The 24073-nt window shown below is 35.5% G+C and overlaps 1 protein-coding gene across 1 annotated transcript in view; it reads right to left on the bottom strand.

Annotated features, from left to right (window-relative positions):
- The window catches only part of LOC150104390 (stimulator of interferon genes protein-like), a 181842-nt gene that overhangs the window by 123698 nt on the left and 34071 nt on the right, over nt 1–24073 (bottom strand). Inside the window, exon 4 of the mRNA XM_090396972.1 lies at nt 10240–10299. Coding sequence (XP_090253098.1) covers nt 10240–10299 — 60 coding nt within the window. The remainder of the gene's footprint in view (nt 1–10239; nt 10300–24073) is intronic.

Raw genomic sequence — 24073 nt, forward strand, 5'->3', positions numbered from 1 at the left:
GTAGTGTCTTAATGACTCCATATTGTTGCGAGAAGAGGTGTTGGGATTGTTGGTTAATATATCTGCCTGTATGAGTGGGTTTTCTATAGAGTGAGAAAACCAAGGTTCCACCAGGCTATCGGGTGACTAGTGTGTCTAAGAAAGGAAGGCAGTTGTTTTTTCTTCTTCCAAGGTGAATTTGATTTTGGGGTGTTGGTTGTTTAAGTGTGTTAGGAAGGAGAAGAGTGCATGTAAGCCATGTGGCCAAATAGCGAACACATTATCAACATAGCGAAGCCAAATGGTTGGTGTTTGTGGGGCAGAGTTTAAGGCTTTCTCTTCAAAAGTCTCCATATGAAAGTTGGCCAATGGTGGAGAGAGTGGAGAACCCATGGCTGTCCTCTTTATTTGTTTGTAGAATTTTCCTTGCCAAACAAAATAGCCTGAGTTCATTGTGAACTGAAATAGGGCTGTGATATCGGGAGGAAATTTAGCTTGGATCAGCTCTAAGGATTCTTTGAGTGGGACACATTTGTGAATAAAGAGTAGATATCAAACTGACCATTATGTCAGTGTGTTTGAGTGTAAGGTTTTCTATGCTGGCTTTGAAGTGGGCTAAGTTTTTTATGTGTGAAGGTGTGTTGCCAGTATAGTGCGAGAGAGCTTTGGCCAAATATTTAGCTAGTTTGTATGTGGGGGAAATCAATGCCATCCACTATGGGACGTAATGGCACATTTTCCTTATGTATTTTTGGGAGTCCATAAATACCGGGGGGTATGGAGGTAAACTGTTTTAATTTGTTAGTGATTTCCACAGGCCAAGAAGTGACCTTCTTAAGGAGCCTGTGGAGTTTTCTAATTTGTGAGTTGGTGGGATTGTACTTGATAGGGAGGTAAGTAGCCCGATCTAACAATAGAGCTTTCAGCTTACCTGTGTAATCTTTTTGGTTAAGCAATACTGTGGCATTCCCTTTATCAGCTTTGGTGATTATTATTTTCTTGTTTTTCTTTAATTCTAGTAGAGATTTAATTTCCTTATTGGGCATGTTGGCTTTTGGTGGTTTAGCTTTGGTCAGAACACAAGCCACATCCAGTGTAATATCATTGGCGACGTGGTTTGGAAGGTCTCTATCCCGCATTCAATTCGTATCATAATATCTTCAGCAGGTATTCTTCTGGGCGCAATGGCGAAGTTGTGGCCACGTGCGAGGGCATCGAGTGCTTCAGGTTTCACACTAAATGACAAAAGGTTGACTACCGTTTCAGTAGGAAGTTGTGGTTTTGAGATAGAGTTCTTTTTTAAATTTTCAAATTTTTTGATGTGTCGAACTCATGCTTTTTTAAATTCTTTCTACACTGCAGTGCACGAGATGTCGTATAAAATAGACCAAATTTCGTGGCTTAAGGTGCTTGAAAGGTCATCTTTGAGTGCCTGGATAGCTAAGTTAGCATCATTCAGGAAACAGTGAGTCGTGGCGATTTGTTCCCTGAGCAAGGCTTGGCTGGCATGGTTATAAATACGAAGAGCCTTTTGGGAAGAGAAACTGTACTTGAATTTGACACATTTAAAACATGACTTAACTTCTTGTTACAGACCATATAAAAAATTGGCATCCCTTATCCGCTCAACCTCCCTCCTAGACCTACCTGGTCTATACCAGGTCCCTTGCAGCTGTAAGCTGTCCTACTTTGGCCAAACAGGCAGGACAGCAAATATCGGAATTTCAGAACACAAGGACTACATCTTGTTTCACCAATACAGCCACTCTGGTCTTGCTGACCATGCGCTGGATACCTGCCATAGAATACGGTGGAAGAAAGCCACAATAATACACCGTAGTAAACACAAATATCAAAGACTTTTCATGGAATCAGCTTTAGCCCCAAAAAACAATCCAAACCTCAACAAATTTGGCTGCATGAGACTGTCTCAAATTTGGGAAACCTACATCAGAAGACCTTCAGCCCAATCGCCCAAGAATATCAACATTGCCTGATAGAGGCACCATCAGGACTTTAGAAGAAATAATAGCTTCCTGCTTCTTCCTCACTTACTGTTTGTTGTGCCTGCGTGCACGTGTCTTGTTCTTAAGTTTCTTGAAAATGGCAATGTGACGTTGCCAAAATACTGAAGTATATTCAAATTTATTTTAATGTATATCATAGTTGATGTTGTAATTTTTAAATTATTTAGTAAAAAAGGACCACTATAGTAATGAACTGGATTACACAAGAAGGAAAACGAGGCTGAGGACGTCCTAAAAAGAAGGTGGAGCGATGAGCTGTCAAAATTTGTTGGGAAAAATTGGTCAACCATTGCCAAGAACAGAGAAAGGTGGAAAGAACTGGAGGAGGCTTCGTCCAGCTGGACAGAAAATGGCTGAAAAGAAGAAGTTTATAAGTTAGTATATAATTACTTATTTGATATACCTGGAGTGATTTCTGATTTCAGCTAGAATATTACAATATTTTTTGAGTGTGAAATCAGTAATAGTATTTTCTAAGGACAAACTGATTAGAATTTCAGCATTTAAAATAACAAAAAAAAAAAAATCATCAAAAGAAAAGATGATTCTAAGTTGGAAACTCTTGGATATGGTGTATAATATCACAAATGCTACCTCTGAGGCAAAAGTGAAAGGCATGTAAGCAGAAAAATTAAGACGAGTAGTGCTTAAAGTATGTAGATTGTTTAGAACGAATATGAAAGCACTGAAAGGCTTGCCTTTATCCAAATGGAATCTGTAAGTGGAAGAGATATGGAATACAGTAATGAATTCTTTAACTACTTTAAAAACTGAAGCACTACTCAGCAACCCTCTAGACAGACTTGGCCAAACTGTGGCAGAGTTACTCATTAACACATTCACTGCCAACTACGAGTATACTCGTAGTTGATATATGAGCCACACAAGCCAACTACGAATATACTCTTATGTCAATTACCGCTGGCAACGAGATTACCCGTACTGACCTTGAAGAAGTGAAATTGCTTGGCGTACAGGAACAAACTATGCCCGAGTTGCATGGCAGCGAACGTGTTAATAATAATTTAATAACTAATTCAAAGCCATATCCTTGAAAAGAAGAATTGTTGAGTCTCTCCTTGCTATCTGATGTTAACTCTGAGATCTCACTCATGTGCATGCCAAAAGAAAATAAGAAAAAAATGAAGAAAAATTAAACTGGCCTTAACTCTGCACTTCAAACAAGGCTTTTCATCTCTTAGCTTCTAAAAAGTAAAATGGTGGTATTACACTGAGAAATGAAACTTATCTACCACCTGGTGCCCAGCAACACAGGACTTTGGCCTTTCCTCTGAGAGGTGTTGACATCTCTTTAACCCTGCCAACATCAGTTCAATGTAGATTTTAATGCCTGTTGGGTAGAGGATATATCCAAAGCTACACTAGTAAACCCATCAGAGTTCACAAACTTGAAAATGCAGTAAGATGATTTAGTTGCTGCAGAGTGACTGGAATTCAAAATACAGAATATCCCACATTGTAGTAGCAAGAACAATTCCACAGCAATTCAGACTTCTGAGATATATCTCTAAACATTTACACAAAACTTGGCTATCACAAAAAGAATGTTTTCAGTCTTTTTTAGTCAGTCACTGCTTCACAGATTTTGGAAATGTTCTAAATAGCCATTATTAGGAAATATCTTTCTTTGGATACAGCAATGGACAAGTAGGTCTGGTCAAACATCAAAGTATGATGTCTTTCTTTGAATGTGCTTAAGGAATTTGATTTGAAGGACAAACTGTCAAACTGCATTATTTGTACATCCTTAAACTTCATAGAAGATATTTTACTAAAAATCACTACTAAAATGAATTTTGTGTTTGTTTGGAATTACAACTAAAGGAAAAAGGAAATGTCTTTCTTTGGATATAGCAGTGAAAAAGTAGGTCTGGTCAAGCATCAAAGTATGATGCCTTTCTTTGAATGTGAAGGAGTTGTGCTTAAGGAATTTGATTTGCAGGATAAACTGTCAATCAACAGCATTTCATGTACATCCTTAAATTTCATAGAAGATATTTCACTAAAAATCACTACTAAAGTGAATTTTGTGTTTGTTTGGAATTACAACCAAAGCAACTAGTCCATAAAGCCAGTGTATTTATATTGTAAATAAATTGTCTGTGTTCTTCTCACTAGTGCAGGACAATATAGTGTACAGAGGATTTGAAATCGGAAGTGATCATCATTCAGTTTTGAGCAGGAAAAAATTGAATTTCATATTGAAAAGAAGAACACATAAGGTTTTAAAGCAAATAATAGTTGAGCAGCTTTCAGATGTGAAATGTAGACTAAAATACACAAACATTATTGAAGAAAAAATGAAAGAGTTTGAGAACAGGAACCAAATCTTGGAGACTCAGAGGCAAGACCTGAAGAAAACACCGACTTGATTCAGCCAGAGAGGCATGTGGTGAGGTTGTCTGCAAGGATAAAAAAATATCAGAACTCCATGGTGGGCACAGGAAGTTAAAGAGGCAGTGACAGAAAAGAAGAAAGCATATCAAAACTTCCTGGAAAATAAGTCAGCTTGTGCTCTTAGAGAATACAGAGACAAATGTAAGAAAGCTAAACACTGTGTAAAACTGGCTAAACAAGAGTCATGGAAAGGACTCTGGCAAGAACATAGAAAATAAATTTCAAGGAGGTGGCAAGATGTTCTGGAGGCTGTTGATGAAGCACAGAAATAGAGGAAAGAGTCCTGTAAAAGGAATTAAAGATGAAGGTGACATGAAAACTGGAGAAAAGGATATTCTTGATGTATGGAATAATTACTTTGAAAAATTGCTAAATGAAGCAAACAGTGATGACAGCACAATGGTAAAAAACACTCAACAGGGATGCAGTCAGGAATACATATCCATACTTGAAAGAGAAAAAAGCCATCAAAAGCCTGAAATGTGGAAAGGCAGCTGGAGTAAATGATATTCAACCAGAAATGGTCATCAAGTATAGAGGTATAAGTCTTACAGGGCTGCAATGCACAGTTCAGAAGGCCTGGACAGAGGGACATATTCCACATGATTGGAGCAGAGCTCTCATACTACCCATATATAAAAAATTAAAGAAAACTGAATGTGAGAATTACAGAAGTATTTCTCTACTGAGTGTTCCTGGTAAGATATATGCAAGTATACTTGGGAAACGGTGGAGAAGAATTGTGGAAGGGAAGCTTGGTGAACAACAAGCTGGAATTAGGCCAAATAGAGGCTGTCAGGATTAGATTTTCACTTTACGACAAAGAGTTGAGAAATCATGGGAATATAACAAAGATCTCTATTTAGGTTTTGTAGATGTGGAGAAGGCATATGACAAGCTGACAAGAGAGAAGCTATTCAAAACACTACAGTTATATGGTGTCAATGGCACATTATATCGAGCAATACTTAGTCTTTGAGTTGTAAGTCAGCAGTTAGAATTGAAGGAAGTACAGGAAGATGGTTTGATATTAAATCTGGTGTCAAACAAGGATGTACATTATTCCCTCTGTTATTCATTATCTATATGTATCACATTATGAAATAAAGTGGGAATGTTAATCTCAGCTCTTTACTTTACATGGATGATCTTATACTTCTAAATAAATCTACTACAAGTCTGCAAGATTCCCTGACTAAATTGAATAACTGTTGTAATAGATATGGTATGAAGGTCAGCAATAACAAGACAAAGACAATGAAAATAGGCAGAAGCACTGAAAATATCAACTGCATTGTGAATGGAGAACCTACAAAACAAGTAAAACATTTCAGCTACTTATGCACGATTTTTAGTGAAGATGGTAAATTAAATGTGGAAATAGACAACAGAATCAACAAAACTTGTATGGTAGGAAGTCAACTGAATAAATTTATGTGGAATAAGAGAAAAATTAGTTAAAACACTAAACAAGACCGTATTCCAACCAATTTTAACTTATGGATTTGAGAGCTGCATTAGAAGTAAAACACTTGAAAGACTAGACACCACATATACAAAAGTTCTGAGAAAGATTAGGGGGTGTGAACAGACGGCATCAATGGCAATATCATATTAAAAATGAGATATTAGGAAAGAACTTAACATTAATAGCATCCAGGAATGTGTTAGCAGAGCTAATCTCAGGTGGTATGGTCACTTAAACAGAACAGGAGAGGAAAGATTAGCAAAACAAGTGTTCTCTGCCAGTTTGGCAGTTAAAAGACCCAGAGAAAGACCTGGGTCTTTTAACCAAAATATAGGCAGATTGATATAGTAAAAAGTGCCTTAGAAGACAGAAATATAAGATCTGAATGTTGGAGTCTTGACAGGCAACAAATTAATTTCGAGGAAAATTGTAGACAGGAAATTAGTAATTACGTAAGTTTTTCATTTAGTACTATTATATCCTGTACACTCCCTTGAGGGTACACGTGAGAAATTTGATGATGTGCTTATGGTCAGTGTGCATGTTTTACAAGATGAAAAACCTGAGGTTCCCAGTAAAATGACACAGGCTGATCAGGTCACCAAATACATTATCAGTGCAAAAGTCTTCTGGCAAAGAATAACATGGCTGGAGCCTTAAATGTTCTGAATTCCTCGAGACTTGGTTCCTTGTGACTTTTTTTTTTTTTTTTTTAACACCAGTGTGAAATTGTAGTCAAAGGACACATCTCAGGACATATTTCAATGGTCCAAAATATAATGATAGCAGTGCTAAATGCAGTTTCGAAAGATGACTGCCAGTGGTGTTTCTATTTCTAGCAGTAAAAAAAAAAACACTGTATAAATTACAATGGGAGGTGGGGAGGAAAATAGCTTTTAAAGGAACAACATTCAGCCATAGATAAGCCTACACTATGTTTTAATTAGTCTGGAAACTTTTTAAGTAGCACCTTGCATATGGAGTTTTTCTGCTATTTAAACTTAACTTATAATCTGATAATTTAAAATTGAATACCATTATTCAGTTTTAAATAATGTATTATAAAACTGAAATTTCAGAAATTTGATAAATTACAATGCTTCACAAGATAAAGCTATTAATTAATCAGAATCACTGCATCCCAGGAAAAGGAGAGAGTTCCAAGATTATAAGCAATGACATCCCAGAATAGTAGTCAACAAAATTTTCTAATTGCTTGTTTTTATGTGACAGGCTTCCAATCTAATTGTTAGCCACCATCTTTTCCGAATGTAATCTTAAATACATAGGAACAAGTGTGTGCTATGGTATATGTGTTGAGGACAACTTGATGAATACCATCAGGACCAAAAGACTTTTGGTATCCAGACTGCTTCAGAGTTATGAACTCTTTGGTTACATATGAGAATAAGCTAGTTATCTTGTCATAAATTTCATAAGTAGTTTATTCCCCAACCGGCTATGACGTCAATAGACATCCAGCTAAATCTTGATATGATTCTGTGAGTAACACCTATTGAATAACATGGATAAGAAGTGCAATTTGGTCTTGCTATTTCATCCACCTCGAAAGTAGGGAGGTTAATGCTGAGAGATAAGTTCTATCTTTTGGCAGTGCTGCAGGAGAACCCTAATACAGAAAGGAAGGAAGCAGATTAGCAGAAGTTGTAATAATGGCTGTAACAAAAATTGTCTGGTCTTTTTATTAAAGATACTTGACCAGACAGATTAGACAACAACTAACAGAACTTTTAGCCTTTTCAAAATCTGATTTAGATTGATCCAGGATCGTGCTTTCTGGCTTCCATTATTGACTTTAATGTATACAGGGGAGGAAAGTGAAGACTTTCTTTTCAGCCAACTATTACATGCTTCATTCTAATTGCCAACTGATTTGCTACGCTTACTGGAGAACCAATGCTTGGATAAAGAATGCAAATTCAATCTGTATCAAAATCTTGGTTTTGTCAACACCATGTTGGTTTTGTCAACATAGGAGAATAAATTACATTTATTTGCATCCAATATTTCATCAAGATTACAAGAACATCTTCAGGAATCAGAATAACATTTATCTAAAACACTCAAACAATTCTTGAAAAAAGAATTGGAAAAAAAAATAATAATAAATAAATAAATAAATATTTAAGATCTAAAAAAAAACAGCAGGTGAAAAACTCCTAATTTATTTTGATGATATCACAACACCAAAACAACACACTAAATTATAAAAGAATGTTTATTTACTATGTAATATTTCACTAGATTTCAAACTAGCATCTTCAGAACACATGTGACAATGAGTAAGTGAAATAATTCAAATTGTAACAGACAAATTATCTAGTCCTAATTTGGTATTCTCTCATGCTGTATAAAATAAGGTTCATGTGAGAGGCTTAATGGAGTGAAACAGCACTCAGAAAGGATCTAAAGCAAGGATCGACAACCTTTTCAGACTCGCGTGCCACATTCAACTTTTATTTTTAATAATCGGGCCGCAAGCGTTTATTTAAGAGAAAATAGTGAGTGAAAAAAAAAAATACTTAAGTTATCAATTTTTATCATGTCACTCTTAAAAAACACAGAAATATTTAAAGTACGAGATATGAAACAAGCATGAAAACGAAATACAATGAAAAATTATCATGTAAAAACAAAGTAATATAGTGTATCCATCACAATATATACATATGTCTCCCTGCTTAATGTGACTTTTGTGATTGTTTTCCCTTAGCCAGATTATCTAGATCCACGTTATAGCCTGAGGTGAAAATTCGAATCGAAGCATGCAAATGTTCATCAGTTAGTCGAGGAGTAATTTTATTCTTTCTAAAACTCATGGCAGAAAACACTTATTCGCAAATGTAGGTGCTTCCAAATGAGACTATCATCTTTGCGAAACTGATTAATCCTTCAATTTTTTTTTTGGTAAGCATCAATCGATGTCGACATTAAAAGTGTTCAAACATAATCGCATTTTAATGCTTTTTTTTTATGAAAATCCAAATCTTGTTGAAAATTCCGTTCGTAAATCTTCAACAATAATAGTATTTCTAAGTTGCACGGGAGATATCACAAAGTATAGGTATAAAATTATTTTTAATTTATTATTCATATTATAAAATGCATTATTTAAATAATTCAAAATACGAGACACGTCATGTAAGTATGGTCAACCTTTTATGGGCCGCCAAAAATGCACGTTTGGGCCGCATGCGGCCCACCAGTTGCCGACCCCTGATCTAAAGCATGGTTTGCCACTCCTGACTTGTTATAATAATGGCAGCATATGCATTTCTTATGTCCTCAGAGGACAAAGTCCATAAATAATAATAATAGTCCATAATAGGTAAAGTTGCAGTCACAGGCCACTTCATACACTCCAGGATGTGCTAGGGGATGGAGTTTTCCTTAGATCAGATCAGATCAGATCAGAGTTGCTAATTTGACATGAGGTTTGAATGTGGTGGTATGGTTATATATGATGTTTCAAATTAAGATACCCCTATTCAGAGCAATCTATAGAGAAAATCAGCAGATGAAATACCCTCAAACTTGGTGGATAACCTAACCAGATCATGGGGAAAGAGATTTTGATTAAAAAAAAAAAAAAGAAAAGAAAAAAGTCAAATATGGCTCATGTGGGAATTATGACACCGTGAGCAGAAGAAAATTACATCAACATGAACTGATGGCATGTGACTGTGAAATGATTAAGAGTCAATGACAAATGAAGCTATTCAATCATTTATTTCATTTGCAAGACTATCAAAATCAGACACCATTTATGAACAGATCAACTCTAAATTCACTTTCTCATACATTTCTAACAATAGTTTAAAATTATACATAGTAAAGTCTAATATCTGCAAACTTCAATATTTCTAACACAGAACTTAACCATACTGATATTATCAAAATTAATAAATAACCTTTCGTGATTGGAATTATCATGAAAGGTTATTTATTTTAATTTAATTTATTCGTATAAAAATCTTATCTTAAACCAATATAATAAAATCTTAATTTTTTTTTATGTGAATAACTTTAAATTAAATATTTTTGTGAAAATCTTTTATGCAAATTCCATTTAATCCCATGAAAAGTTTTAAACCATAAGGTAAGGGTTATAATTTGAAACTCCACTCTAGAGACAAAACATGGAAATCTTTTCAAGCCACTTTAAGTTTCCAATAAATGATAAGCTGGTCATACACTGGATAACAAAATCCATCCATTACCTATACAAAACTGCATAGTTTAACATCAAGAACAGTCAAAATTATTTTTAGAAACAAAGCTAAAAAGCTTTTTTTATGGTAAATCTGATCAGCTAAAAATTCCTACCTTAAATATGAAACATACAGCAAGTCCTGTGGCCAGCATTACCAGGAAAAGAGAATTATACTGTGGTATAAAAGAGATAACCAAGTAAGAACATGTAACAAATTATGCATTTGCAATTTAAATAAAAGTTACAATACTTCCCAAGTGCATTTGTACTGTAGTAAATGCCACAACAACAAAGTCACTCACAATAATATGCTAAAAGAAATTCACCATAACAAAATTCCTGTGGTCCCTAAAAGTGTGCTATAAAAATAGTAAATTGTATGCTTTATTTTCTCCATCCCCCCTCCATTTTTCAGGGGATGGGATAGTGATTCACTCAGTAGATACCAGGGCAGCTACTGAGTGAATCACTTATAGAATCACAACTTACAGCCATTAGGCCAGGTTGAACTTGCATATCTGTCATGTTGTATTAACTTCTAATGCTCACTTAACAACTGTGTTATTTGTCAATGTTAATAATGATCTGTTTACAAAACTTCAGGCTAATTGATTTTGTAATTTCTTCATATTTCTCTTAAGAATAAAACTCAAAGTATTTATTGAAATATTTATGAAGGTCATTTCAATTAATCCTGCATACTATTAAAACTTTTTTTCTCTCCACCTTGTTTCATGAAATAAGATTTTGAAATGGGGGAAGAATCCAACTCAGGTCTGTTAATCATGCAATGATTAGCATCTCTACATCAAAACTGAAATCTTACATGGAAAACATCCAACTGAGATTCACAATACCTGACAGTTTATGGAGATAATGCAGTGAATTACAGAACAATGTGCAACAGTGAACATCACATTTCCAATTAAGGTCAGACTAGCATTGAAGACAGTCCAAGAAGTAGTAGCAGGCTATCAACAGCCATAGATGACATACTGCGAGTTCTTGTCAACAGTCAGCTGAAGACTGGTGCATAATACAATGAAACTGCAATTAAGAAAACGTCAACATCTATTTTCAGAATTCTAACTGAAATTTTGAAGAAAAAAGATGCTGCTAATGGGTTTTGCACCAGCTGACAAAAACCAGCAACAAGAGTGTAATTTTTCCTTATGAAATCTGAAACAATTTTTGAATAGAATTGTTGCCGATGAAACAGATGCAATATTTTTGAACAGTTGAAAACTCAACCCTCACATCAGATATATCCAACTATTTGTCATTAAAAAATATCACTGTCCACAATCAAAGGTTAAGCTAATAATATATAGTTTACAATAAGAATGAAGAGGCAAAGCACAGGCAAGGTTGACTGTGGCAGCAGCATACCAAAGAAAACTTCTGCAAGATGCCTAAGAATTCAGAGCAACAAAAACCATCATCAAAAAACATGTTTGCAGCCAGAGCACATTTTACATGATAATGTAAAGCCATGTTTCTCAAGTAAAGTATAAAATAGGGATATAAGTACCTCCTCGTACACCCACCCAAAAAAAATATCATTCCTATGTGAGCCTTCCATAGTGTTTCCTAAGTTCAGAGAACCACTCTATGGGAAATGCTTTACTACTAATCCCATTTCTGCTCAAGTGATCTGATTGAGATCACTTCAGCAGAAAAACATCAACAAAAATGTTTAATACAAAAAGGCAATACCTACCTAAACATTCAGCAGCTATGATAAGATAAAATAATAATAATGTAATTTCCATTCTATTATTTTTTTTTTCTCACCTCCAGGGAGTCCAAATATTCATCGAGGAAAGGCACCTACTCCACAACTCTCCACCAACCACAACTACTATCATCATAATTAATAATTAAAATTATAATAATGGAATTAACTCACGTAAAATATTATTTATTAGTAGAATTTTCGCCTGAGTATCACAGGCATCTTCAGTACATATATAAAGCTAATTAAACAATAACTGACAATTCCAAAATGCACAACCTAAGTAGCTAATGGAAGATAACTAAAAAAAGGTCAATAAATTTCCTAACTTAAAAAAAAAAAAGGACAAATAAATAAAATATATATATAAATATTTTTATATAGTCTTTTTTAAATCATTTAAACAACTTCCACCAAGACATCAAATTAACAACGGAGGTTGAAGAAAATGGATCTCTTTCCTTCCTGGACATAAGACTTACTAAGACATCCGATTCTATTAAAATCTCAATCTTTAGAAAATCCACACACACAGATAGATACCTGCATGCATCCTCACATCACTATCCTGTACAGAAAGTAGGTATCATCTCAACTCTAGCACATCATGCCAGATCTATACTGTCAGATGATGAAGAGCTAAAAAATGAACTATAACATCTACAAAGAACCTTCACAAGTAATGGCTACTCGTCGAAACCTATTAATAAGCATCTATACTGCCACCATCAAAACAACTTAGAAACACAAGACAACCCTAAAGGTTATATCTCCTTACCATACATCAGCTCGCTCTCCATGAAACTAAGAAGAATTTTACGAAAGTTCAACATAAAAACCTGCTTCTCTACTCTTCCTAAACTAAGATCGATTTTAAGCAAATACAAACAAGCTCACAACCATCTACAAATCCCAGGAGTGTACAAAATCATGTGTGACTGCAGGAAGCAATACTGTGGCCAAACTAAAAAATCCAGCCTCCTACGTCTGGAAGAACACCAGAGGGACATTGCCTACAAAAGAACTAGAGCAAGTGCCTTGTCAAGCTATGTACTGTTTTCAGTAAACGTAAATGATGAAGGCCGTCAACATGAGATAAACTGGACAACAACTTCAAACCTTCATATATGCCGTGACGGAAATTGTTATGGACCCTCATCACATAAATAATAACCTTAGTTATAATCTACCAGACTCTTTCAGCTCTGCTATCCGATATTGGCACACTCGTGAAATCAGGCACACACAGCTGCCTAACAATAGAACTTCAACACGGACTGTAGCTACAGTTCAAAGCTAACTGAATTTTATAATAGTTGTTTTTATAGTGATACGATGTTTCTTATAGTGTTTATTTGCTTTCTATGTTCCCACGCCTGAAGAAGTCGGACAATTCGATGAAACATGTTGCGTTTTGAATGAATTTAATTGTTATTCTAGTCTCTATATATAAATATGAATTTATATATATATATATATATATATATATATATATAAGTTACAATTAAAAAAGTTAGGAAAAATTAGCTGATTTATAAAGTACTAGCTCCCATAAAGGGGGTAGACGTAAACCATCGGATCTGTTTAAGTTAGGAGAGTGAAGTAAAGTTTCACAAGTTTCTTTATAAAGCCATTCCATGAGGAACCGACTTTTGTGAAGGACTCTTGTCTTGTTCCAATGAACTTTATGTCTAGTGTTGATGGCATGTTCTGCAAGTCCAGACTGTTCGGGCTCAAGGTATTGAATATAAGACTAGTGTTCTTCTAGCCGAATAAAGGCAGATCTTCCTGTTTGTCTGAAATAAGATAATCCACAAGAGCAAGGAATCTGGTAGACACCTGGCTAACTGAGATGTGGCAGCTTGTCCTTTGGAGAAGTGAGAAAGGTGGAGATTTTTCTGAATGGTCGAAAGAGAACAAAAATATTTAGTGGTTTTAAAACTTTTGCTATGCGTTCACTAATGCCTTGCACATAAGGGATAGGAATACGTGTTATTTCTTCTGTATTTGAAGAGGAAGACATTAAAACTACTCAAAGCTCTTATGATGAAGGAATTCATCAAAAGATGAGCAAAACCAGGCTGCAGAAGACAGGGATCCTCAACCAGAAAGCCATTTGTTTCAGTAAGGAAATACTATCATCATCTACACCATCTACCACACCACCACTAGTATTTTAACAGACAATTACAAACATCCACGCCTACGGCGAGATTCGAACCTGCAGCCTTTTGGCTGGAGAGCGGATATGCTAACCAAGGAGTACAATCAGCAGGGATTTAGAAATAACTCTCATAATTCATATTCAAAATACTTTATCAGCTCTAGGAAAAAAAAAAAAAAATTTGCAGTATTTTTTAAATCTTTTCGGTTAAAGAATGATCAACATGCAACTGCATAGTAATCCTTTACCAAAGATAAAAAAACTCCTGCAATTAATCTCGGTTGGTATTGAAACTTTGCTAGGAAGGTAAAATAAGTTTTCCTAGTAATTTTTCACATTATGAAAAATGCCAAGTGATAAGTTCAGATGTAAGCTAAATAGCCTACAAAAGGCTTTGAAGTGAAGATTTAAACACTTAGACTGATGAAAATTTATGAACAAAGCTTTAAACTAATCCTATGGAAGGAAGCAATAAACAATTAGAGCTGCTCTGCAAATGAAACAAATTTATTAAACTTGCATAAGTTGATAAAAATGCACAAATAAGCTTTAGGACACTTTAGGAAGCACTTCTCAGCTTCATAATCGTAGTTGCATTACTAAGAGTACTGGATACCAAGGCAATCTGTAAACTGTTTGCTGTAACAAATTATTATCTGTGTGTTGTAAGCACACTTGTTTCTTGAAACAAGCAGGCTGTTACAAAAACCACTTTCCTACTGAAGCAGTTTATATGCAGTTGCATATATTTTTTTAAAACTTAATTTAGTTTAGTCTAGAAAACAAAGCAAAAATTCCTTTTATGCTGACATTTCCATTCTGAAAATTTCAAAACAGCACCTGTAAAAGTGCATTCACTAAAAAGAAAATGAAATACAATTATTACCAAACAACTATAAAGGCATGTAAAATGGATAATAAATGTTACATTCTATAAAAAAATTGATTTAGTAATAGGTCTGGTGCAATTTTTAGATCAGAAAACTGAAAACAATAATGAAACCAAGGAAATAAGATAGAAATCAATTATCATCTATTCACTAGGTGATCTGAACTGTCTAGCACACAAACAACATCTTAAAATATAAATTATATTGTGGTAACTGATCTCACAGTAAGGAAATTTAGAATGGTTAGAAGCATTAGGTGAAACAACAGAGACAGCAAATTAATTTATGAAATGGGGTAGAGAGATTTTTAGTGAAAGAAGATCAAGAAGATGAGATTCAAAGTTGGAAACTGACAGTATATTGGAATGAACAAATAAACAAATGAGTGTCTGTCTGCATATTCATTGCCATGCAAAACAAGACATTTTAGAAAATATAGTTTCTTTCTGTATTATTGAATTGGTGATATTTCGCTTTTTTTGATAACATTATCTGTACAATCTAACAGATAAACTTAGGTGTTGACAGTTATTCATGACTTAATTTTTAACGGTATTAACTGCTTATATTTTGCTGAATTTCAAATCAGCATCAGAGCATAACATGCTTGTACATGCAACAGTGAGTAAGTGAAACAATACAATTGCAATGAACAAAAGTTCTAGAGTCCTATTTTGGTGCCCTCTAATGATGTAAAAAACCATTACAACTAAGTGGGAATTGCTCTTAGGATGACATTCTTCCAAATTTTTGGCCAATTAATGCAACCATATTTGTTCAGGTTAGGAGAATTCTTTAAAGCCATTGCTGACTCAAAAAAAAAAAAAAACTTTCAGATCTGTAACGACTCCTAAATAGCACATTCGTTTTCTTCCATCTAATCCTGTGTGAAGGAGTGTCCAAAGTGTGGTCTGCCAGTCCTGACTTGGCAGACCACGCTTTGCACACAAAGGAGTCATCTGGTAGCACTCAACAGGATAGAAAGCATAAGGCTGAAGTAAATTGTTTTTGAAGGAAGCTCCTTTCGTGAAGGAATAAAGTTGCAAACTTGGATTTCTTGTTATGTCTCCAAACATCACCTAAACGATTTCATAAGGGGAAGAATTATTGAAAGCTTGAAGAAGATAGCAGAAATTACTGATATTGCCAGAGAGTTTGGAATCTCACAGAGTTGTATCCAGGCTCTGGGAAGCATTTGAAACCAATGGAATGTGTTCCAGATGTTCGCTAGAGGTTGCCCTAGACTACCACAGAGCATGAAGACAGATTTTTGGTTATAATAGCAAAATGTAATCAATGTACCACAGCAAGTCAGTATGCAAGTAAGCTCCATTCAAGCAGAGTAAGCAAATATCTCAACAAACTGTGATGAGATGTCTGCATCTCTTTATGCACAGCTCATCATAGAGCACGCTTTCAGTGGTGTTGTATTCATAAAAATTGGACAACACACCAAGGTGCTAATGTACTCTTATAATGTAATTAATTCTAATGAAATTTACAGATGAGAGTCGTTTTAGTCTTTAATCCGATTCTAGATGACACTTGATCTAGTGTGAAAGTGGTACTGCTTACCATATGAGAATGTTCTAAAAAGAGATCATGGTATCGGGAGGCATTATGCTTAATGAACACAATGAGTTACAAGTGCTGGAAAAAATTGCGCACCCTCTTTGGGCATTTGTAGGAAGCCTAGGATGTAAACTGGAACTTCTGATAGCAATGAAAATCTGGATAACATTACAGTCAGATTTACATAGGGAAGAACTGACTTTGGAAGGAACTGAATGAAAAGTGATCAATGATACTGGAAGGATTGAGATGATTATCTTGAATTCTGGTAGGCAGCCACTATTTGTGAAAGCACTGATTACAGCAAAAATGATGGCATTTCTTCCAACTTGAAGCAAAAATGGAGAAGAGAAGCTGATATGAGTTATGAACAATAAAGACTAAAGAATGATGATGACCTAAGTGTTTGGGTATTTGAACTACAGAGAATCAAGCTTCAAAGAGAGATAATGATAAAGGTTAAAACAGTTATCAGAAATTGGAGAGCAATAATCAATAAATAAAGGCAACTGAACAGGGCCAGGAAAATGAGGCAGAGCAGATTAAAAAGAGAAAAATTCAAAATTTAGAATTCTCTGATTAGGTAAACCACAAACATCCTGCCCCTACTGATGTGAAATTCATTTGTCACACTTGAAAGACATTTACAAACATTCATACCCACAGGGAGAGAGGGGAATACACAGCCTGTGAAACACACATACACTCTCATTATGGACAGTGATGTTTGTAACTTGCAGGCTATGCATCATCCTGTGGGCATGGATTTCTGTGAATGTCTTGAGGTGGCACATGAATTTCATCACCATATGAGGCCACTATCTTGCTTACTGGAGGCCAAGATGACATGATGAAGTTCTATATTTGGGCAGGATTTCCAAATATCTAAACCTTAGCAGATCTGTAAAACAAGTACTCTCTTAGTACTTGTATTACAGATTTATCACTGTTCATGGTTGGAACCCATATAAAAATATATATCTGATATGGACATATTTATATTTAAGAGTGCCAAATTACATAATCATTATTATTATACAGACACCTCAATGGAGTCTAAAGACTCACTGCAGGAGATCCATCTATCCACAAGATCTCGCATACCTCTCCTTGAACCCATTAACAGACAAAGCACTAAGAACCGACTCTAGCAACCCATTCTACTCATTCACAACTCTCCAAGCAAAAAATCGAGTCCTTACACCCTCTATTAACCACACCTTTATTCAACTTCCAGGGATGACACCTTATTCTGGTCTCTCCAGCCAAATGCTGAAACATTACCCCTATATCTATCCTATAAAACCCTTTAAACAACTTAAATGTTTCTATCATATCCCCTCTTTTCTTCTATCAACTTCTGCAATCCACACACCCTCAATCTACTCTCACAGGGAACATTCCACAGGCCACTCATCATCTTGGACACTTGCTGCTGAATGATCCCTAAGAAACCCAAGGGATCAGACATCAGCACAGTCATCAAGATGTGGGTGTATCAAAGCCTTATAAAGAGGAATAACAACTTCCTTATCTCTACTTGTTAATGTGTTCTTCAATACCCAAGTAATCTTATGGGCTACCTTAGCAACATGTCCTCGACATTAAACTAATATCCATTATCTTTTGCACACAATGTCAGCCTATTTAAAATTATTTTACAAGCTCTCCACATCACTTAATTATTACTCTACATAATTTTGCATCATCAGCAAACAACTGAATATTTCCTTTCAGGTTATTTCCTATATCATTTATGTACAAATTAAACAGCAATGGTCCCAGCACTGAATCTTGCAGCACACCACTAGATACCTGTTTTTGCTTTGATTCTGCCTCTCCATATACCACTTCTTGGTATCTGTACAGCAGCCAGCCTCTTATCCACTTAACGAGTGTCATATCCATCCCCATTTGTTCCAATTTGTGTAACAGTGTTCCATGTGGCATTCTGTCTAATGCCTTTGCAAAATCCTGCAGCCATTTCCTTTATCTAACTCAGTTGTTACTCTATTATAAAAAGTTAGTAAATTACTAAGGCATGACCAACCGTTTACAAAGCCATGTTGACCCTCATACAGTACATTGTTATCTAACTATTCTCGAATTCTCTTTTTGCCTAATTTTTCTAGTACTTTTACTACACCCGAGATACTGATTGGTCTATAATTTGCTACTGCAATTTTAGAACTTCCCCCTTGTGCAAGGGAATTATTTTGCAGTCTTTCCAATCCCTTGGAACTCTATCAGAGCTGAGACTCAAATTAAATAGAATAGTCAAAGGCATTGCCAGTTCCCTTGCACATTCTTGCAAAACTCTGGCTGAAATCTCATCTAATCCCAAGCTGTATTTACATTGAGATTCTGCAATATCCTAAGAAACTCCAATTTGTCCACCTCTGTTCCCACATTAGTGTCTATCACATAGGTTAAAGCAGTAAGTAACCTCACTAGGATTATATATCCTTGCAAAGTGGTCACTCAGTAACTCAACTATTTTATCCGCTTCTGTTCTCCTCGTGACCATCATCACTCATTAAGGTTAATCTTCCATAGTCATTCTTTCTCTTACTTGCTTGTTACATAACAAAAGAACTCTTTGGGATTTCTTTTGGCCTGCTCAGCTAAATTCTTCTCATAATCTGATTTTGTTTTCCTTGCCATGCTGGTCACTTTTTCTTTATATACCCTCTACAGCATTTTCCCCTTCTGCAGCTTGTGCTTAATGATATTATTATTATTATTATTAAACAAGACCTCATGGAGTCAAAGACTCATCTACGAGGTCCTTTTATCTCACACACATCTCATCATACTGGGTCTTAAACACATTAAAACTCCTTGCAGACACCACACTCTCAGGCAAAGCATTCCAATCATTCACAACTCTGCACGAAAAAAACCTGCCTCTCACTCCCCTACTCACACCCTCTTTATTCAGTTTCCAGGGATGACCTCTGGTTCTCCCCTGATCTCCCACTATTCTCTGTAGAACTTCTCCACCATTGATCCTATAACAACCCCTTACCAACTTGTAGGTCTCTATCATATCTCCCCTCTTCCTTCTCTCCACTAGACTCTGCAAATTACATCTTTTCAATCTTTCCTCATACTCGACATTCCAGAGGTCAGAAACTACCTTAGTCAGTCGCCTTTGGACCCTTTCCAACATCTCTTCATCCTTCTGAAAACCAGGTGACCAAATCTGGGCACAATAGTCCATGTGTGGCCTAATCAAAGCCTTATACAATGGAACAAGAATCTCCCTACTTCTACACGTCAGTGTCCTCCTCATCATTCCCAGAAGTCTTTGTGTTGTCTTCACAATTTTGGCGATGTGTCCCCTAAATTTCAGATCCTTATCCACTATCACTCCCAGATCTCTTATTTCCTCTACTTCCAACAATATATTCTCACCAAGCATAAATTCTGCATCCCATCTTTGTTTTCCAAATTTTAAAACCTTACATTTTGCAACATTGAACTCACATCCCCATTTGCTTGCCCAATCACTCAATTTATTCAAGTCCTCCTGCAAGGCCACAACATCTTCACTACTCTTTATGGTTCGTCCCAACTTTGCATCATCTGCAAACAACCGAATATCTCCATCCAAATCTTCGCCAATATCATTAATATACAAGTTAAATAGTAATGGCCCTAAAACAGATCCCTGAGGCACTCCACTAGTGACTTTCCTTTTCCTGGATATTGCACCCCCATACACAACTTGTTGATACCTATCAGATAGCCAGTCTCCAATCCAATGCACTAATCTAATATCCAACCCCATCTGCTCTATTACTCATCCATTAACTCCTAATCTGATTTTAACCAGATTAACCCTTACCGTAGGTATACAATTTAATATTGCTTCCTCTAGAGTCTAGGTGACCTTTAACTATATCCCATGCACTACTAACATCCTTCCTCTGCAGTCTTTTATGTCATGGCACAGATATAAGCTTCTTCCTAATCTTGTTATAACCACCTGCCTTGTAGTTCCACATATAGCCCTTCATGACAGGATATTCCGAAGTCAAGACCACATGGTCACTTTCACTAATTGGAGGCAATGTGGTCACCTTGGTTACTGATAGCTCTTCTGATTCTATGATCAGGTCCAATACCATACCATCCCTAGTCCTCTCCAGCAAAAGCTACCTTAAGTAATTATCTCTTAGTATGTGTATAAATTCTATTTACTTCCTACTATGTGATCTTTCTTCCTTCCAGTCTATATCTCCATAACTAAAGTTCCCCCATAATAATCACTTGACCTGTATTCGTTGTGCTAATTTGGCGATGCATGTCTTTTCCATAGATGATCTGGAAGATCATCTATGGAATTCCCTAGCCTATAGCAACAATCAACTGTATATTTTGTCTTATTGGTCTCAATCTCACACCAGACTGCTTCAAATAAACAGCCACCCTCCAACCTATCTACTATTCTTTCTGACTGCAATTCATCTGCTATCATCATCAGTACCCCTCCCCATCCTATCTTCTATATCTTCCATGAAAATATTATACCCTTCACATTCAATCCCTGTAACTACATCATCTGCTGTTAGCCAAGTCACATTAAAGAACAAGTAAAATATTTCAGCTATTTAAGCACAGTTTTCAGTCAAGATGCAAATGAAATCTGGAAATTCACAACAGAATAAGCAAAGTTGGTATGGTGAGGAGCCAGCTGAATAAATTTATATGGAATTAGAGAGAAATTAACTAAAACACTGAATTAGCAATATACAAGACAGTGTTCAAACTAGTTTTAAGTTATGGATCTAAGAGTTGGATTACTTGATCAAAGATTAGAGATCATGGATATGAGAGTTCTGAGAAAAATTAGAGACATGATCAGATGGCATCAATGGCAGGAAGATATTATAAATAAAGATATCAGGGAGAAACTTGCTAGTATTTGCACTAATGAGCAGGACTAATCCAAGGTGGTAAGGCCACTTAAACAGAATGAGAGAAGAAAGATTAGAAAAATGCTGTTTAAAGATGACAGGATGGCAGTAAAAAGACCCAGAGGAAGATCAAGGTTTGTGCTTTAGGTGGGAGATGAAGTTCATCATCCAGTGTGAGACCACATCCAACTTATCGGCTACCTTGAAGTGGCTTGAAAAAGTTCCATGTTTGGTCTATAGAGCAGAGTTTCCAGACTATATAAAAAAAATTATAAAAATATACATATATAAAAAATTGATAAAAATGGGGGGAAAAATCCTTAGCCCAGCCTACCTAGGTACAAAATGTACTATAGGTTTATAATAACCATTCATGGTTGGGAACCACACACACACACACACACGCAGTGCCTTTGTGTCCACAGAATAATTTATTTTTAGTTTCCTAGTGATAGCAATTTGACTTCGCCAAAATACTGGAAATATTAAGTTCTGTTAATTAATATTAATTAGTTATTTTAATTCATGATATATGTATAATTTCCTTAAACAACATTATTTTGAAATGACTAGTTTAACGATAGAAACCATCAACCTGGCCCTTACAAACTGCATCAAATGAGCATTAGTTAGTAGGCTTATAACTGGTAAAAATAAAAGTAGCCAAAATTATTCACGTCGGAATTTTTCTGATAATTTCCTTCTTATGACTAACATTATGTTGATGCCCATGACAAAGTAACAGTATTCAAAGAGCTCTCTCTTTTTTTTTTTTTGTTGCTTCAAAAAATCTGATGAGAAGATCTAAATAAAGTTAAAGCATGTGTTATAGCACTCTAGATATATATAATTTTATTTTACCACTATGGATGGTCTGATTAAACCTAAAATTGAAATAACTCAACAAATTCAATGATCTGAAATACTAAATGTCATTATATTTCATCTATCCAGTAAAGAATTATTAAGTTGTTAAATCATTTTGCACATAAAATGTTAATAGCCCAACCAAAACAAAAATTTTCATTGTAATAATAAACCTCCATGGAATCAAACTCCTTGTAGGAATTGCTGATACAGCAAGCATTATCTATCACAGAGCTGTCCAAACTATGTGTCGGCTGCAGTGTGAAGGTGTGTCATGCGAACATAAAGTGCTAAACAGAATAATCGCTGAAAATTTCCACAGCAGAATCCATTTCGCAAAGTAGCGGTACAACTTTTAGTGAGCGCTGTTAAAGAAGATATTTGGTCAACCGCTCGGAACCCCCTCCCTGAGTCTATACTGACTTGCATGCAACCATCACCATCAGTTTCATTTTCGTTCGGATTTTCTATAATTCATTCAAGTATGAGTGACAGTAAATGTAAACAGAAGCTAAATTGTGCAGAGCTGCACTAAGGAGTCCCAAAAATACTTTACTTTAAATAAATGTAATTGCAAGATGTTTTACGTTCTAGAATTTAAATTTCACTTTCAAAATTATATATACAAACTACGTGGGCTGTTCAATAAGTAATAAGACTAATTTTACTGTGGCGAAACCACTCATCACAATATTAATTTCTGTGGAATAAAGAAATGTTGCTATCTGTATTAACAAAAGAGGTTGATAGATGGCGTATACAGGCTGATGTGCCAGAGTGTCACGTGACTAAATGCAAACTTGTTTCGGCACGCCTACGAGGCGCAACCAGTCTTCGAAATGGAAGCATCCTTGGAACAGCGTTATGCAATTAAATTGTGTGTGCGTTTGCAAAAATCGGCATCAGACACTTTTAACATGATATGCAAAGCTTTCCACGATGAAGCAATGTCAAGGGCAAGTGTTTTTCGCTGGCATAAAACTTTTAAGTAAGGAAGGCAAAATGTGGAAGTTCTTGAACATGAGGGAAGACCTTCAATGTCCATCACAGAGACAATGATCAACACAGCAGCGATTATCATCAAGCACGTCAAAAGGAAGCATCCATTGCTGAAGAATGGCTTCTTATTGCACCACGATAATGCAAGGCCACATACTGCTGGTTGTGTAGTGGACATTTTGCAGAAGAACAACACAGATATCCTACCACACCCCTCCATACAGTCCTGATCTCGCACCGTGCGATTTCTGGCTGTTTCCTCAGCTCAAGAAACCACTAAGAGGCCGTCATTTCAAAAGCGACAAAGCATGTGTAAAAGCTGCAGAGGCGGTTTTGAAAGAACTCTCAAAAAACGGACTTTCACATGTGTTTAAGAAGTGGAATCATCGTTGGGACAAATGCATCGCGTCTCACGGTAGTTACTTCGAAAAAGACCATGTAAATGATGACGATTAAAGGTAATCTGTTTTCTGTATAAATATAGTCTTATTACTTATTGAACAGCCTACGTATCTTTTAATTATTTTTAACCTTTAAGAATATTTCATATCAATATATTTCGATAAATAATGGAGAATAAATGCAGCCAAATTCATCCCTGTGGTTTTATCACATAGTAGTCGCTCGGTTTTATTATCGTTCGCCAATAAAAATAAAGCGCCCCACTTATTCATACAAATGTTATTATTGATGTTTATTCTAACTGTAACGTGAATAAACGAAGAACCGGTGCTTTTATTTTATGTTTAGTTACTGTTAAAGCTTTACAATAAATTTGCACAGTTTTATTTATTAAAT

The sequence above is a fragment of the Typopeltis vanoorti genome, chromosome 8 (genome assembly GCF_054136105.1).
Source record: "Typopeltis vanoorti isolate ZY-2024b chromosome 8, IOZ_Tvanoo_1.0, whole genome shotgun sequence".
In the NCBI taxonomy this organism is placed as follows: domain Eukaryota; kingdom Metazoa; phylum Arthropoda; class Arachnida; order Uropygi; family Thelyphonidae; genus Typopeltis; species Typopeltis vanoorti.